Source organism: Lathyrus oleraceus, chromosome 1 (genome assembly GCF_024323335.1).
Source record: "Lathyrus oleraceus cultivar Zhongwan6 chromosome 1, CAAS_Psat_ZW6_1.0, whole genome shotgun sequence".
Lineage (NCBI taxonomy): Eukaryota > Viridiplantae > Streptophyta > Magnoliopsida > Fabales > Fabaceae > Lathyrus > Lathyrus oleraceus.
The window spans coordinates 387,237,009-387,255,800 of NC_066579.1; the positions used below are offsets into that span (position 1 = coordinate 387,237,009).

Sequence of the window (18,792 nt, forward strand, 5' to 3'; positions counted from 1 at the left end):
ACATAGAAGCCAACCTATAATAGGTTGATCTTACCAAGGCGGTTATCGGCAGGTTTCGAATTCCTTTGAAAACCCCGTTCATGCATTCCACAATGTTTGTTGTCATGTGGCCCCATCGACAACCACCGTCAAATGCTCTTGTCCACTGCTCTACTGGGATGTTATTTATCCATCTCCCCGCGTCTTCATTAGACAGTCGAATCTCATCACGATAATATTGAAAAGACGGTTGAGTTAAAGCATACCCAGCATTCACCACCTTCTTGCGAAGATTCTTATCTTTTATAGCACGCATGAAGTTTTGTGCAATGTGTCTGATATAGTAGACATGTGTAGAAGGAGGATCATGCCATCCGTTGTCATGGTTGTTGTAGGCACTTTCGATGGCAGCATGTCTATCAGAAATAAGACATAGATTGGCTTGTGGAGCGACATGCGTTCTGAGATGTCGAAGAAAGAAACCCCATCCAGCAGCCGTTTCACCTTCAACAAGAGCAAAGGCAATGGGAAATACATTATTGTTACCGTCTTGTGCAACTGCCATGAGCAACGTACCCTTGTATTTTCCGTATAACCAAGTGCCATCAATTTGCAGGAGAGGTTTGCAGAAAGCGAAACCTTTGATGCACGGGTCAAATGCCCAAAAGAGACGGTGAAATATTCTATTACCTGTAGCACAGGTTCCGTCTGGCATCATTGCTGGCACTGTCTCCAGAATTGCCACAGTTCCTGGGACATAAGTTTTTAGTGCCCATAAAAACCGTGGTAATTCCTTGAATGAGTCCTCCCAGTTGCCGAAAACCTGCTCAACAGCCTTTGTCCTCGCAATCCATGCTTTCTTGTAAGATGGAGTATAAATATATGTTGTTCGGATATGGGATATAATTATACTCACCTTCACTGATGGGTCTTTATTTACCAATGGCAGAATGTCTCGACATATCAAAGCTGTGCTCAGTTTACGGTGATCTTGTTCAACGGTTGTTGCGACGCAACTGTGTGGTGGGTCTATTGAAGCGATCTCCCAAGAGTCATTTTTCTTCTTGTAAGATGCAGCCAAACGAAACTTACAAAGCATGTTACGACATCCGATAACATACCTTCTAGAATCAGTGCGTTTCACCGTAAAGTTAGCAAAGTTGTTCATGTGGTATTTTTTGATTGCCAAGACACATTCCTCTTTGGTACGAAACATGTCTCCCACCTTTAATTCGCCTACTGGTCTCGGATACGGATTATAGAAGACACTGTTGGACATTTCATCGTCGTGAAGATCCATATTTGTCATATGTTGAGGAGGAATATATGCATGAGTAGGAGGTATTGGTGGTGGTTGAGCCTCATCTTCATCGTCGTTATTCAGGATGTGATCAACCTGTATCTCAGTCTCCTCTTCTTCTTCATCAACAACGTCGACCTCTACTTCTGCTTCTGAGTTGAGTTCATCTGACCATTGTGCATCATCTGCAGCATCTCTACCAGCTGGATCCTGATCTGTTAGTTGAGACTGTTGAGACGGTATACATGGCTGTAGAGTAATGTACAACTCGATACAATCCATGCCTGAATGTTCATGACTAAGAAACATGCTTTCAACATCTTCATTGTCTCGTATCTTTAGGGGGAAAAACTTGCATTGACCATTCTCAAAAAATATAGGATTCTGATATGTCATCTTTGACACATTACCTGATGCTATGAAGGATTGTATTCTTTTTTTGAAATGCAAAAAGGTTGCATTTCTCTTCATCGTGACTCTAATGGTATCAGTGTTTTTAAAACAAAAACCATGAAGCTCAGACTCAAAAGTTTCACCGTTGCAGTGAACGTTGATACTGTATAATGATGAAGATGACATTTTGGAGATGAAAACTATTTTGCAAGTGCAGATGAATGTGAGTGAAGATGATAAGTATTTTGCAGATGATAAGTATTAATGTGAGTGAAGATGAATGTGAGTGAAGATGAAAAGTATTTTGCAAGTGCAGATGAATGTGATAATAAGACACTTAAATAGATGGTATCAGTGTCTCACATTGAAGCTAGTCTGAGATACCGTGTCAAGCATGCAAGTAATTTCAGAGATGAGGTGTCTGTCATGCAAGACAGTGTGACTTGATGTGTCAAGCATGCTAGCTAGTCAAGAGTTGATGTGTCTGTCATGCAAGACAGTGTGAGTTGATGTGTCAAGCATGCTAGCTAGTCAAGACTTGATGTGTCTGTCATGCAAGACAGAAGTGAGTATTCAGCATGCAGGATACTAGAGAGCCACGTGTCTGAGATGATGTGTCAATCCTGCAAGACAGTGTGAGTTGATGTGTCAGCCAGGCAAGCTATCAAGAAGGTAGTCATCAGCATACAGGAGACAAGACAGACACGTGTCGGACACCTAAGATGGTCAGAGATGATGTGTCAATCATGCAAGCCATCCATAAGTGTTTTGTTCAGCATGCAGGAGACAACAATGCCACGTGTCAGACATGCAGAAGGTGGCGCCAATTGGTTTGGCGCCTACCTTTAAGGCTTGTACATGGTCGCCAATTTGAATGGCGCCCCCATGGAGTCAGTCCTCGAAACCAAGCATTCAGAACTAGCCTTGCATGCATGTACCCTATGGTGTCGCCAATTTGAATGGCGCCCCCTCCTTAATATTATACATGGTTGCCAAATGAGGTGGAGACACCATGCAAACACAATTTTTCATGCACTCCTCCATTTGCCTATAAATTGATCCACTCCTTCAACAATTCTTCCACACCAACATTCTCACTACTTCATCTACATTTCTCGCTACTTCATCTACATTACTTCTTTTACAATTTCATCTTCAACAAAATCTTCCATTTTCATCTACACCAACTCCCCAACAATATGTCTTTACTCACAATGGGCGAAGCACACAGAGGAACAGTTGCAAACATCGCGACATACGTAAGTTTTTTCTTATACTTCTTTTTTATGTTTCATCTCCACCAACCCCATTTTATTTTGAAATACCGACTTAGTCAAGTGTTACATTATTTCTATTATAGGATGTCTCAAGGTTTCGCACTCGAGTCCACGAATTTGTCCCAATGGACCCGATGATTCAACCTTATGTTGAACTCGCCGGTTTTGGTCACCTTAGCAAAATTATGTCTTGGTCTATAGATAACAAGTTCATTCTAGCCTTATGCGAAAGATGGAGGCCAGAGACACACACATTTTGGTTTCCAACCGGTGAGTGTACCGTGACGTTAGAAGACGTCTACATGCTTTTAGGACTACGAATTGAAGGCAAAGCTGTTAATGGTAAGACCAACTTTCCAAATTCAATTTGCATGGAGCTTTTAAACACTGATTTGTTAGATGATAATGCTAGGGGACAAGGTATACTACTTTCACGCCTAAAGTCATATTATAATAGTTTTTATTTAGATGAGCATTCTACCGAAGATGCTCGAATCATCAAAACTAGGTGTTACATTATGTTGTTACTAGGATCCTTTTTATTTCCCGAAGGTAGTGGTTCTAGCATGCATATTATGTACTTACCTTTACTTAGACATATAGATAGAATAGGTAGTTATAGTTGGGGATCCGCATGTCTAGCCTATCTCTATAGTTCTTTGTGCAAAAACTCCCACAAAGATACTTCTACATTTTCTGGAGGTGCTGTTTTGCTACAAGCATGGGGATGGTCAAGACTACCGTCTCTAGCACCGGTCAATAACAACCCCTTCACTTTTCCATATGCAAAAAAGTAAGTTGTTTAAATTGCTATATCTTTACTTCCTTCCTTACAGTTTATTACCCATAACTAATTTATTTTAACTTTTTGGTGTAGATGGTCGGCACGCGGTATGAATTACAGCAGATGTCCGAGACACTGTATTACTCAATATCGCAACCTGTTGGATCACCTTCGACCGGCAGACGTAAGCAAAATAATTACATTATTTCTTCATATTATGTTGACTTTTTCTACATTCATTTAAATCCTATTGTCTTTAACATTTCAGTTCATTTGGCGTCCATACCTTAATATGGATCATGAGCATCAGATCAACCCTGAAGACGCAGCCGTATGGACAACATGCACACCGATAATACGGTTCACAACAGTGGAGCTGCACAACACCGATCGTGTGAAGCTGCAGTTTGGTATGGTCCAGAATATCCCAGATCCCCCAGCTAGCCTAGGAGAATGGCATATGCGTAAAGTGAACGACCAATGGAACTACAACCCTTGGCAAACCTTCGCAAGATCAGAGTGTCGCAAGTGGAAGCACCGTCATGACCATGTCTTAACTGACGCAGTCATGCCAAATGAGGTAAAACCAAGTCGTACTTATATGGCTTGGTATAGATCAGTTGGATTTCAATTCATCGCCGATGATATGTACCTCTACGACCCACGCCAGACAAGTTACACACAAGAAGGCTCAACATCTAACCCCCAACAACATTCTCAGCCCGGTTACTCACAACCACCTATCCGACAAACTTTCCGTTCCACAAACACACAAACATACAACCAAAACATGCCATTCACCCAACCCCAAAACCAAGAACATCCCCCATACCACCACCAACAAATGGACCATCAACCTTCGACCGAACATCGCTTCGCACCCACACCATCACCCTACCAAAGTCGCCTTACCCAAAACACTAACCGCCTCATCACCTACCGTAGCCAAGAACCCCAAACATCACAATACCAAAACATCCCACAACCATATCTCTTCCAAACACCCCGAACAACCTTTCCAACCTTTCCTAGACCCATCATTGTCACCCATGTCCCCCTTCAACCGTCCTGGTCGCCCATCCATGAGTCAACCACACCCCAACTTCTCTGGCATGGGTCATGAGCTCAGCTACGCCGGTACACCATCATTGAATACTAAAGACTATGCTGAGTTGGCTGAATACCTCAACGGATCTTCTCCTGTAGGAGGTAATGACGCTCCTGGACCATCAGATGAACAAACACCGGTGCAGAATCGTCAACGTGGGTTAGGGCCAAGGGTTAGGGTAGCTAGGGGATGTGGGACCGGAGGTCGGTTAGGTGATCCCGGTCATCACCATTAGGATTCATTGTGTAAAATCCAAATTTTATTAATATCAATTCGTATTATGTCAAATTTATCTTTGTGTAAACTCCAAACATTAGGTTTCTTTCATAATTCTAAAATAAACACATATCATAATACAAAAATTTACAGGTCAGAAACCCTAATTCAAGGACTTGTTATTGTTATGTTGAAGGGCTTGAATTTGGTCCCTTTTGGCAAAATTCACATACACATATTTTGACAGAAACCCTAATTTTGGGTCAAGTTCGCAAGGACCTACCTCACTCATTTTTAATTATTTTGAGGTGGGACCAAGTGCATTGGAAAATTTAAGATGTCTACTTCACTTGTTATGTTGGACAAAAATTCATAACTCTAACACAAACACATGCAATAATACAAAACATTATAGGTCAGATAACAGATAAAATGTCAAAGAGTCCAAGTTCAGGTGCCCATACCTTTCTCATAAAAATTGCAAATGATGCAAAACTTTAGTCCAAATTCATTATCTTGAAAAGGTCTACAACTTTTATGTTGAAGGTTTTGTCATTTGAGGCTTTTATCATTCAAACTAAAGGGCTTGAAGTTGGTCCCTTTTGGCAAAATTCACATACACTTGTTTTGACAGAAACCCTAATTTTGGGTCAAGTTCGCAGGGACATAACTCACTCATTTTTAATTATTTTGAGGTGGGACCAAGTGCATTGGAAAATTTAAGATGTCTAATTCAAATGTTATGTTGGACAAAAATTCATATTCCTAAAAGAAACACATGCAATAATACAAAACATTATGACTCAGATAACAGTTAAAAAACTCAGAAGTCCAACTTCAACTGCCCATAACTTTCTCATAAAAAATCCAAATGATGCAAAATTTATATCCAAATTCATTATCGTGAAAAGATCTACAACTTTCATGTTGGAAGTTTTTTCATTTGAGGCTTTTTTAAGGGAGGCGTCAATTGGATTGGCGCCCCCTCTTAAAAATTACACATAGGCGCCAATTGGATTGGCTAGGGCAGGTGCCCTAGCCAATCCAATTGGCGCCTCCTTGCAATTTTTAAGAGGGGGCGCCAATCCAATTGGCGCCTCCCTCTAAAAGTGGGGTATATTGGGAAATTTTTTGAAAACTGGATTATTTTGGGAATTTATTCGAAAAAGTGGGGTATATTGGTAAAAAAATCCTACATTTGTGTCCCGTGACCCGTCTGTCCATATTTTTTAATAAATATACTTGAAAATATAAATGATATTGTTTTATTTAATATTAATTTTAATTGGAAGTTATATAAAAAATTAATAGTAAGAAGTTATGTGAAAAACGATAATAGTGGTTTCAATAGAAGTTATTAAGTAAATTATCTAAGAGTAAAATTGGTAGAAAAATAGACTATATCAAAACCAAATTTTCCCTTTATATATTGTTATAGATATCTTCAGTATTAGAAAATAACATTATTAAGTTCACCGGTCCTTTATCTATAACAATATATAAAGGGAATACTTTCTTTTGATGTATCCTATTTTTCTACCATTTTTACCCTTATTTTATTGTATAATTTACCTAATAACTTCCAATAAAACCATTATTATTATCTTCCACTTAACTTCCTACTAATAACTTCCACATAACTTCCTACTAATAACTTCCACATGCTATACTTTTAAAAAATTATATTTAAATAAAAAATATCACTTATATTTTCAATGATATGCATTAAAAAAGCGGACAGACGGACACGCGAGTGCCCGTCTGGACGCTAGTATCTATAATGTTAGAAAAGTGAATCCAAATACAAGAGAAAGATGATCTCCAAAAAAAAGTTTGTGGATATTGAGAATAAAAAACCTTTTGAAGAAGGGGTGGGGTGTTCATGATTTATCAAGTATAGTGAACCAAATTAGGTTTATAGTTCAGTTTTTAATAATCATTTCAATAAAAATATAGTTTATAATCAGTTTTCAATTATAAATCAATTTTATAATTTCAACTCTTTTAAAATTATATTTTTAATTTTATAAAAAATAATTTAAATTTCTTTTTTTATAATATTTGAAAATATTAATTTTAAAGAAATTTTTTTTATTTTTATTAAAAAATAATTTTTTTATTTTTCTAAAAAAATTCGGAATAATTTTTTTTAAAATTTATGTCAAAAAAAATATTTTAATTTAAATTTTTTGTGAAATAAAATTCAGAATAAATATTTTTTGATATATTTTTTGGAAAAATAAAAAATTCTATATAAAAATTTCTGAATAATAAATTTTAAAATTTAAGAGAAAAGATTTCATTGCAAAAATTTTTTTATTTCAAAAGAAATATTTTTCTAGATTTTTTCTATTTAGAAAAACAATATTTTTTTTATTTCTGGAAAAATATTTTTTTAAATTAAATTAGATTTTTAATTAATAAAAAAAACATTTTCAGAAAAAAATAATTTTTTAAATTTTTTTTGTTTCTTTATTTTTTGGAATACAAAATATTTCTTTTCAGATTTTTTTCTAAAAAAAATATATATTTTTTTATAATTTAGTTTGTAATTTTTTATAAGTTTTTTTTTTCAGAATTACAAATATTTTTTAATTTCTATTTTTTTTTCATTTTCAATAATTCTTTTTTATTTTATTTATAAAAAGACATATTTATATAATTGATACAGTTCATAAAAAAAATTGATTCAAATTGATTATGAATCAGTTTTAAATTACATTATAATTATTTGAATTAAATGATTTAATTCATTAACCATTAAAATAATTAACTATTGTTGGATATCCCTATTCTAAAGCACTAAAAAACTGTGGGTAATGCTAAATTTGTCGGAACCTATCGACGACCTTTACCGACAATTATGAAGGCCCATTGTATTACATTTGGGCAAACCGTGAATACTTTGTGGAAAATCTTAACCCGAAAATACTAGAAAATTTTACCTTGTACCCCTACGATTAATCCCATACCCCTACAAAAATTTAAAAATTCCCATTTTACCCTTAATTGGTTTTAACCAATTTACCATTTCATTTTTATCATTCAGTTGAAAATTCCAAAAATTACACTTTCACACCCCTCGCACCGGAACACTTGCAAAAAGACTTCCGGTATGTATTTTTCCAAACCGGAAGACTTATGGGAAGACTTCCGGAACACAAAAAAAAACAAACCGGAACACTTAAGGAAAGAGTTCCGGTTCACATAAAAAAATTTCAAAAAAAATTTGCATACCGGAACTCTTTGGAGAAGAGTTCCGGTTTGCTTTTTTTGTGTACCGGAAGTCTTTCTTTAAGTCTTCCGGTACGTGTTTTTTTTTTTTTTTTTTTTTTTTTTTTAATTTTTTTTTTTTTTTTTTTTTACAGAAATGGAAAATCTTCCCAAAATATGTGTAGATACTACTGATGCGTTTATGACGACGGAAAGATTTGGTACACGAGAAGAGGTTATCAGATGGATTAAAGAGGTTGGAATCGACAATAAAGTAACTGTTATTATCAGTCGTTCAGATACTAAAACGGGGAAGAGAGGGAGAAGTAACAAAATAATATTTGGCTGTGATAAAGGTGGGAAACACAAGATTAGTGATAGTGGTACCCAAAGTGCGTCCAAGAAATGTGGATGTCCATTTAAAATCAGGTCGACTCCGGCGAAAGATGGATCTGGTTGGAAGATTGATGTAAAATGTGGGTTACATAATCATGGTTTACCTGATAGATTAGAAGGTCATTCGTTTATTGGTAGGTTGACCACAGATGAGAAGCAACATGTCGCTGATTTGGCAAAGAGACATGTAGCACCTAGAAACATTTTGCTTTCCTTGCAAGACAAGTTTCCTGAGAATGTCACTCGTATTACGCAAGTATACAAGCATAAGAGTGTGATAGAAAAAGAGATAAGAGGTCCAAGGAGTGAGATACAACATCTGTTTAAGCTTATTGAGGATGCAGGATATGTGTATTGGAGTAGAAAAAAGGATGACTCGGAAGTGGTGAGAGATACAACATCTGTTTAAGCTTATTGAGGATGCAGAATATGTGTATTGGAGTAGACACTCTGATGGTAACTGATCCAATCAACATCAATATCCGTCGCCATCATACAATCCAGAGGTGGGGATGGAACATACTGTCTATACCCGAACTGACGTAAACATCTATCAGGCAAGTATGGAACAACTGTTTCACCCCACTTCAAACAGCCCCTGTAAAGACATATCTCATCAAATACACGCCATGCTCTATGATCCTCAAATGGTCGCCAGATGACGTCGGTAGGTGTCAGCTCGTCCAAAATAGGTCGTAAATCATCGACCTTCAGGACTCCCTGTCTATATGACCATCTCATCGCTCGGGGAAGACCACAGTTTCCAGCAGGATTCCAATTCTCCCCTCTTTTTCCAACAGTTGGAAAATACTCGTGAATCCAACACTGTTACAAAATAAAAACATAATAAATAAAACAAATTAAGTTACAATATTTTATAAAATGAATCCAACACTTAATTAACAAAATTAAATTATATACCTGTAGGAGAGTAGGATATCCACCTAGCTGTTTGCAACTGTACATGGACGCATCTCCAAGATATCGGTAGAGGGTAACTAGTGCAGCTGCTCCCCAACTATATCCTGAACATCCATCCAAGTCCCTAAACAGGAGGAGGTATCGTGCCTCTACAAGTGTAAAGGTCTTATCAGCAAATATGGTGGAACCCACCAACATCAATAGATATGCTCTAGTCGCATATGCCCAGCTGGAAGCAGCCCTATGATGTACGAATATATCATATAACCACTCCAACTTGTAATACGACCCCCTGCAGCTCCGAACATGTGACTGTGCCTGACTCTGTGACACTCCTAGGTAGTCCACAGCAAGTTCAACAGCTAGCTCTTCAGTCACATCCTGAGGACTCCAAAAGATACCCCTAATGGGCAAGTGAAGTAGACATGCGACATCATCTAAAGTAATGCTCATTTCACCAAACGGCATGTGAAATGAAGATGTCTCTAGATGCCATCTTTCCACAAATGCAGAGACAAGATTTGTGTCTATCTTGTTCAGACTCGTTCTCTGCAGTGAAGCTAAACCGGATCTAGATACCCAACTCTCCATCTGTGGTGGAAGAGCCAATGGAACCCTAGAATTCAACTTCAGTCCATGTCCGGCAACCTTCAACTCTTTCTTTGGTCCTCTTTCCTAAAAACAATTAAAACACATATTAGAAAACAAATTATAAAATATTCAACTATTATTCATTTTCAAATATAGTTCGTTTACTTACCTCACCGAACCATATATGTCGAGCAACATGATGCTCGTACTTCACCAAAAGCGATGTATCGTACGGCCCTCCTGGATATCCAGTCGGCTCAGCTGCAGCTGCAGATGAAGATGCACCCCGGTCTAACGTGCGGACTGGAATCCGGCCATCTGCACCTCTTCTTCGAACCACTGCAAAAATAATGTAAAAAAAAATAATTAAAAAAAAAAAAAAAAAAAAAAAAAAATTACGTACCGGAACACTTCAAAGAAGAGTTCCGGTACACATCATCCAAACCGGAAGACTTGAAGAAAGTGTTCCGGTATATAAGTATACAAACCGGAAGACTTTCTAGAAGACTTCCGGTTCAGTGTCCAAAAAAACCAACAAACCGGAACACTTAAGAGAAGTGTTCCGGTATACAATTTTCAAACCGGAAGACTTACTCTTAAGTGTTCCGGTATACAATGCAAAAACGCCAAAAAATTTTCTTCTCCGGAAGTCTTCAACGAAAATGGTAAAAAAATTTTGAAACGAAAAATATACCCTATTTATATGAGGGTATTTTGGTCAAAAAATTTTAAATGTAGGGGTATGGGTACAATTGTAGGGGTATAGGGTAAAATTTTCAAAATACTATATTTATCCACGACTAAGCCGTCTGCACAAATTTATTTTTAAAAAACTTTTGGAAATCCTATACATACGAGATATTTTGTTTTTTATAAACAAACCTACTTTTTAACAAATTGTAACAGAATGCATAAATATGACTTTAAATAAATTTAAGATGATGTATTAATCTAAAATCTAAAATATGAATTTTCACATTAATATAACATTATTTAATAAAACATTAGTAAAAGATGGATTTACAAGCTCTCAAATATGAGTCTATGCTCTTTTAATGCTAAACTGTGACTACAAAAAAATACTAACTATAATCTAATGGTAGAACCAATAGAGTGAATACTAAACTCTGGAACACGCATATACCTGGAATAAGAAAGCAATATAACAAATCCATCATTGATCATCATTCGATTCATATCGATTCACACTAGAGATTCATATCGATTGGATTCAACTTTAATTGCAAGTGATGTAAAATACTTATATTCCTCTGCAGGGTGTGATAGAAAAATAATTCATTAATATTGCATAATTCTAACACATTTTCCATTTTATTTTATATAAGCACCATGACCTTATTTTATATATACCCCTCATAGGACCAAGAAAACAAGGTACCCCAGAACTCGTTTTCCTTCCATGCTTGGTAACCTTCAGGAAGAAAGATGTCATCTATGACTGAAACCACCAACAAGTTTTTCGGATTCATCGGATAAAGGCCTCCTATCAAGATCACTTGGAACATGACCAAAATCGTCAAGTAATTCAGAAACAGAATTAATCATGTCTATAGCATTATTGCTTAAATTCATAGAATTGCTCAAAATCTGAGCCATTCTCTGACTAGCTTTTGTGTCCACTTTCTCAAAAGCATCCAAACATGTTTGTTGATCTGAAAGGGTAGCAGCCATCCAAACTTGAAGATCGAAAACAAAGTCACTCAACCTATTGAAATCAAATGTGTCTAATTCACCAACAGATTTATTAACTGCATCAACAGCATTATCCATTACTTCGTCGCAAATTCGCATAGCTTCTTCCGACCTTTTGTCTTTTACCAATTCCTTATAAAGAACTGGATTGTCTATGTGTTTCTGTAACTCCACGGCGTCTGCAATCAGTGCGTTTTTTATACTATCTTTTATGTTTATTGTTCCATTAAACAAACTTCCTAGTTTCTTGTTACATTTATCAGGGTCTGATAGACAAAGACTTTCAACATCCCTTTGTGTGCTAGATGTTTTTCCATTTTGTTCTCCTGGTCCTCCAAGGCCGCCCGCCGCATCAGTTCCGACCACAGTGATAAGAAGAATGTAAAAGACACCAACAAATCTAAACCTTTGCTTCTGATTACGACCACCACCGTTGATATTATCACACGCTCCTCCCATATTTCTATGAAAATACTATTAGTATTAATTTTTGTATTAAACTATATATAATATTTTTTTCTATAGTGTTTTTCAAATTCCCTGTAGGGATAGCTCTATCTTCTCCATTTGTGATTTTGATTCTATATATGCACATGCATTGAATTAACTTTACCAGAAAATGTTCCCTTGTTAACCGGATGACATTAGCTGAAATTTAGTAATTCACCAATTTTGGCATTTCATTGTTGAGTGATGGCTATAATAGCCAAAAATTTGAGGATGTTATTCAAAGTGTCAAATCTAGTCAACTTTATGTTTAGATGTTCAACCGTGCACTGCGCTGATATGTTTTATAAGGAACATGATTAGATTTATCCCTTAAATATATGTATTTAGCCAACTAAAGATGACCGTTGGAATAACTATCAGTCCAATTTTTAAAACTATTTTAGATTAGAAATGCGAAGGATAATAAACGTAAAAAGTAAAATTCAAGCAACATAAAATTCGCATCAGATAGCAAAGTCCACCCTAGAAGTTCTTCGATGGCCGATGAAGAGTAATACCTGCAATGTTAGTACTATAATTCTCAGGTCAGTGAAATCGAAGAGAATGAACTTATAAATATTTGGTGAATTGTACCTTGATGTGATAGAGAGTCACACGTATATAATAACAATGATTATAAGAAATTAGATTCTCTCCTGAAGCACATGACTCTAGCTTTAGGTTTGTAAGAATGAAGAGAGAGTTATTGGAAAAAAAAAGCGTTAAAGATGAGAGAGAGTAAAATGATAAGAGAGATACGAACAAAAGGGAGTATGAGGGAGAGTTGCACAGAAACGGTAACAAATGATCCAAATTCTGATTATAAGTGCCTATAGTGAACGTGACACCCTGTATGGAGGACCGTTGGATGGATTCCAACGGTTCGGACGAGGGTGGTGCCTGACTTCAGTGTGGGATCCCTAGTGAGAGTGCACATGTTCGCCAACTTGAGTTGGTGAAACTTTGGATTGTACCTTCGAATTCGGCAAGTCATATTAGACCATTTGGAGAATTTGAAACAGTTGCACCCCAATTTCTTACTATCGCATATGCAGCAAGGACTTTTGTTCCGCTCTAAAGTGTTGCGACCTTTGGAAGAATTTTTCGGGCAAAGAAAAGACTTGTGATAAGTTTAGTGGGAGTTGATAGTCTTCAGAACATGCACATTAAATACTTGTCATGTTAGTGAAACATTACTTTGAGGAGAACTTACATGCGGTCCTATGTACCTAGGTAGGGAGGTGTCGCTCTTAGTGTGTTTGAGTGTACTCGAATCTTGTTACACAATCGAGATTACATCTGAGCCGTTGATTGTACCTTTCAATATTTACTTGATTCCTTAATTTAATGATAAATACGAGTTTAGATACTCTAAATTTGATAAATCAAATACAAGCAAAACTATCTTTGTTAAAGCTAGCAATAAATTCAATAATGAAGAATTAAATAAAGTGCAAGTTGTAATTTATTCTAAGAAGACCTATGTTAAAAACCATTCTTATTTCTCTAAAAAAAAACATTTCTTTAATTTTACATATTTTTATTGCAATACAAAAGGTCATATCTATAATTCTATCCAAACTTAAATGCACTTTTGATCTCTGTAAGTTAACAAGTTTTTGATTTTGGTCCCTGTAATTTTTTTGGGTTTGAGTCCCTACATCTCATTTTTTGTGTTGGTTTTAGTCCCTAAAGTCAAAATCCACAGTTTTCCTGCGGATTTTGCTTTTAGGGACTAAAACCAACACAAATGTGAGATATAGGGACTCAAACAAAAAAAATTATAGGGACCAAAAATCAAAAACTCGCTAACTTAAAGGAACCAAAAAACTATTTAAACCTTCTATCTATATAAGAAACTTTGGTTTTCCTAATGGTGAATATGTGTGGGTATGAAAAGAAACTATCCCAAAAGAACCTAAAGAATATTGGGTACCTAGTAAGTATTATTGATTGTTTCTTGTAGATACATGGAAACCATATGCTAAAATAATAAATTAAGATTGGTTGTTTAAGATACAATACAACCATATGATATGGTAAGATTAAACTTTCATTTGATTGAAGATGAATTAAAAAGATTGACACTTTCAAAGAGTATCTCATTGGTATCAATATAATCATTTTATAAGAGCATCAACATTGATATCAACGTTGACATCAAGTTATTGTGAAGAAATTAAATACTTTAATATATAATGTATCTTTTCCATATACTACTTTACTTTGGATTTTTTCTTTTTCTTTTTGATAATATCAAAAGGGGGGAGAAGGGATAGTTATTTTTGTTAATTTTCAGGATAGCAAAGACAACATATACTGCAAAATAAAGAGGAAGATATACAAGATAGGAAGAGCATCATGTGTCAAACAAAAACTTCCCATCAATATATTTTGTCATCATCAAAAAGGGAGATATTGTGAAGAAGATGTTCACTATCTATCTTAGTTTAGTTTTGATGAAGACGAAATCTTATCAAAGAATAAATATAAAAAAAGAACAAGTTTGGAATCAAAAATCAAGAACACACAAGACAAAATCTTATCAAAGAATATATATCAAAGAAGAAAAAGTTTGGAATCAAGAATGAAGAAGCTCAAGCTTATGGATACTTTGGAAGTAAAGGAAATTGATCTTGATGCTAAAACACTTAATTGCAATTCATTATATAGAAAATTTAGATGCTCATAAAAACTCTCATCCATTCATATTCAAAGTCTTGAGTAGTAAAGTCTTGTGCGATAAATGCATAAGCATATAACGAATACACGCGTTGAGCTACCAAAGAAGTAATGAGCCCTAACAAGGCTAGAGCAAGGCCTAATTGAAAATGAATTAAATTATTGATTGTGTTATAAAGACCCTTATTTCCACGCCTCAATCTACCCTCGGAGGAATGTGCACTTCTAAATATAATTTATATTTTGCCCAATACCAAAGTTAGTTCTATACATATGACAAACAATGAGAAAAAGTATTGCAATAGCTAAGTGATGAGAGGCCATATCGTAATCCATAAACTTTGTGTTTGAGGATTGAATCCCCCGATAAGTGATAGAATGACAGTTCCCACACCTTGCGAAGTATTAGATAAATGATTACTAGAATCGAGGATTTGAGCATAAAGATTCCACTGATCTGTAAAAAGTGGCCTTAATCCTTGAAGGTGAGGCAATACACTTAAGAAATTATTTAACTGACCATATTCTCCTCTGGATCCTGGAATAGACATATGGACTAAATGCCCTGCCCAAACTAAGGAACTGACTCCAAATAGTCCTGATATGTTCCTTTGGTCATTACTTCTTTAGCTTATATGTTCCTTTAACTATAGTATAAACCTGATATGATATGCTAACTAGTTTCTAGCTTCCCACACTAATTTCCTAAGTAATTTATAGAAACATTTATCAAGTGTTCTCACTATTTCACTTTTAGGGAGCAATGGGTAATTGTTACCATATATGACAACACTTGAAAAGCGTTCCCATAGAGTATTCTCACTCTACCATGTTTAGGGAACGATTTTCAGTCGTTGCAATTTTAATAACACCTTAAAAGCATTACCTAAGATGCCACGGAAAAATGTCGGGTTTTCATATAGTTTAGGGGACATTTTTGGAAAGTGTGCCCAAAAAGCGGAAAAAATGTTCCCTTAAATAATAGGCAACGCTCAGACAGAGGAAGGTTAGAAAACGTCTGCTATTCTTTTAGACAACATTTTTCTCAATTTTGGCAACACTTTTCAATTGTTGTCAAAGAGGAAAAATGTTATAGTATGATAGACTTTTTTCTCATTGGATATTTCATTGCAATCTCCATTATTATTTACTTTAAATTTTCTTTTTGACCGATGTATATTTTTTTTGTAAGATTTTGTTCAGAATTCTTTCTCTTTGCAAAATCAAGAATTCTATCATCTGCCACCAAATCATCATATGCCTCTTTCTTATTCGCCCTCACAAATTTTCCCTTATCTCATTATACTATCCATACTCACCTACAATCGAATCTTTATTATTCCTTCTGTTTTTCCTCTCTTCAATATTTCAACATTTATTCTACACTCAAAAAACCTAAATTCATTTCAAGTTATAAATATCTTTTAAAGTTATAAATAAATAATAATCATTAATTAATATTTGATTTTATATTTTAATTTTGATACCATACCACATTTCTGGATGAAACATTTATGATTATTGATTATTCATATCCTTCATTTCCTTTATGATGTAAAAAAACAAACTAAAATTAGGATATATATATATATATATATATATATATATATATATATATATATATATATATATATATATATATATATATATATATATATATATATATATATATATATATATATATATATATAATCAGGATCAAATGACATCAATGTGTCAAACTTAGTAACATGACACCTCTGATAACTCTTCACCTCATACCCGTATAACAAAATCCACCATTGGATTGAAAGTTATTATCATGATCACGCTTATAAAATTTCACATCAATAAAAAATTAATTGATATATTACAGAAAATGATAAAATTTAACGGTTTTCATGAAGTTTTGTAAGCGGTTAGTTTTTATACATCTGGTTGACATGTCAAATGATTTTCGATTGATGTTAATTTTTATAGACATGATCTATGTGATAATATATTTTAATCTGATAGTGAATTTTACTATATGAATATCTAGTAAAGAGTTATTGAAAGTGTCATGTTACTAAGTTTGACACCTTGATGTTATTTGAATATATATATATATATATATATATATATATATATATATATATATATATATATATATATATATATAGGTATATTGGTGTATTGTTATTAGCATACCTTTTTTTTTCAATTTTAATTATTATTGTTGAATTATAATTCTTTTATTTTTTTTAAGAATGATAGACTTTTTTCTCATTGGATCTTTCGCTGCAATCTCCATTATTATTTGTTTCAAAATTTCTTTTGCACAAGTGTATATCTCTTTCCAAGATTTTGTTCATAAGCATATCTCTTTGCAAAATCAAGAATTCTATAATCTGCCACCAAATCATTACGTGGCTCTTTCTTATTCACCGTCACCGATTTTCCCTTGTCTCATTATATATTCATACTCAACTACAATAAAATCATGAAAAATCAAAACAAATAGTTGGATAAAATTAAAAATTGAATGTAATATATTTTTAAATGAAGGATATCTTCAACTTCAAGTCCTAACTTCACCACCACCCATATCCTTCTTCTCTTTCCCTTTATCTCAACATATTTTTTTAGAGGAAAATTTTGTTATAGTTGAAATCAAAGCAAGGAAAAAGGAAACATCAAAAAATAAAATGGTGAAGACAAATCTATACAAATAAGGATAACTATTGGAGTTATATAATTTTACCTACTCTTGTCCTTTATTTTTTTTCTTGATGAAGATGAACAACTTTTAATAGATCTGGAAAACACAAAACACGGTATAACAAATCACTACAAAAATGGTGAAGACAAATCTATACAAATAAGAATAACTACTGGAGTTCTATATTTTTACCTATTCTTGTTCTTTATTATTTTATTGATGAAGATGAACAACTTTGAATGGATCTGCAAAACACAAAACACAGTATAACAAATCAGGAAAAAAAATTGAAGATGCGAAAGAGAGAGCAGAAAAAAGAAGAAAACATTGACGGGTAAAAGAGAAGAAGTGGTGATGACAAAGAGAAAGAATAAAGAGGGGGAGTTTGATATGTGTGTGTGTGTGTGTGTGTGTGTGTGTGTGTGTGTGTGAGAGAGAGAGAGAGAGATAGAGAGAGAGAGAGAGAGATTCAGGTTGAAGAAGAAAGTGAAGCGACAAAGGAAAAGATTAGAAACATAAGGAAGAAAAAGAAGAAATAGAAGATAAGTGCTTGTTATATGAGAGAGAGAGAGAGAGAGAGAGAGAGAGAGAGAGAGAGTTTTGACAAAGAAAAGAAGAATTGAAATAAGAATACACGGTTGGGTGACACATAAGCATTAGAGGGAAATAAGAATTTCCAGAGCATATCATTTTCAAAGGTTGTTCCCGCGCCTTGCGAAGTATTAAATAAATGATTACTAGAATAAGGGGTTTGTGAAGGAGAATTTCCATCCAAGGCACAACGAAATTTAAAAATTTCTCCATTTAGTGATCCTTACGAATGGGTATGATCAGTGATAGAATCGTTACCTCTTGTGGCGATTCAAACCTTTGGTGCAGATCTCTTGTAACGATCAAAACCTTGGATACAAATCCACGGAGCGATCACGAACGTTGAACGATGACAACGTCTCTACTCAGTCCACACGAACGGATTCCTTCAATCTCAGTGCTAGCTGGTACGAATGAAGGCTTCGTATTCCACTTAAGTGCACCGTACCTTACGGTGTT

The 18,792-nt window shown here is 34.7% G+C and overlaps 1 protein-coding gene, 1 long non-coding RNA gene and 1 pseudogene across 3 annotated transcripts; all 3 read right to left on the reverse strand.

Moving 5' to 3' along the window:
- Nucleotides 1–11,627: 11,627 nt before the first annotated feature.
- Nucleotides 11,628–12,350, reverse strand: LOC127109037 (probable pectinesterase/pectinesterase inhibitor 58). The gene has a single exon (XM_051046033.1). It carries the CDS (start codon nt 12,348–12,350, stop codon nt 11,628–11,630), a length of 723 nt encoding a protein of 240 aa, XP_050901990.1.
- Nucleotides 12,351–15,058: 2,708 nt separating this feature from the next.
- LOC127109053 (photosystem I P700 chlorophyll a apoprotein A2-like) lies at nt 15,059–15,872 on the reverse strand (annotated as a pseudogene).
- A 1,534-nt stretch (nt 15,873–17,406) lies between these two features.
- Nucleotides 17,407–18,297, reverse strand: LOC127073345 (uncharacterized). 2 transcript variants are annotated; one of them, XR_007785726.1, is made up of 3 exons: nt 17,935–18,297; nt 17,785–17,838; nt 17,407–17,510 (listed from the first exon to the last, which is right to left on the reverse strand). It is a non-coding gene; the product is annotated as an uncharacterized LOC127073345 (long non-coding RNA). The 2 variants fall into 2 exon arrangements; XR_007785725.1 differs by having other exon boundaries at nt 17,407–17,838.
- Nucleotides 18,298–18,792: the final 495 nt, after the last annotated feature.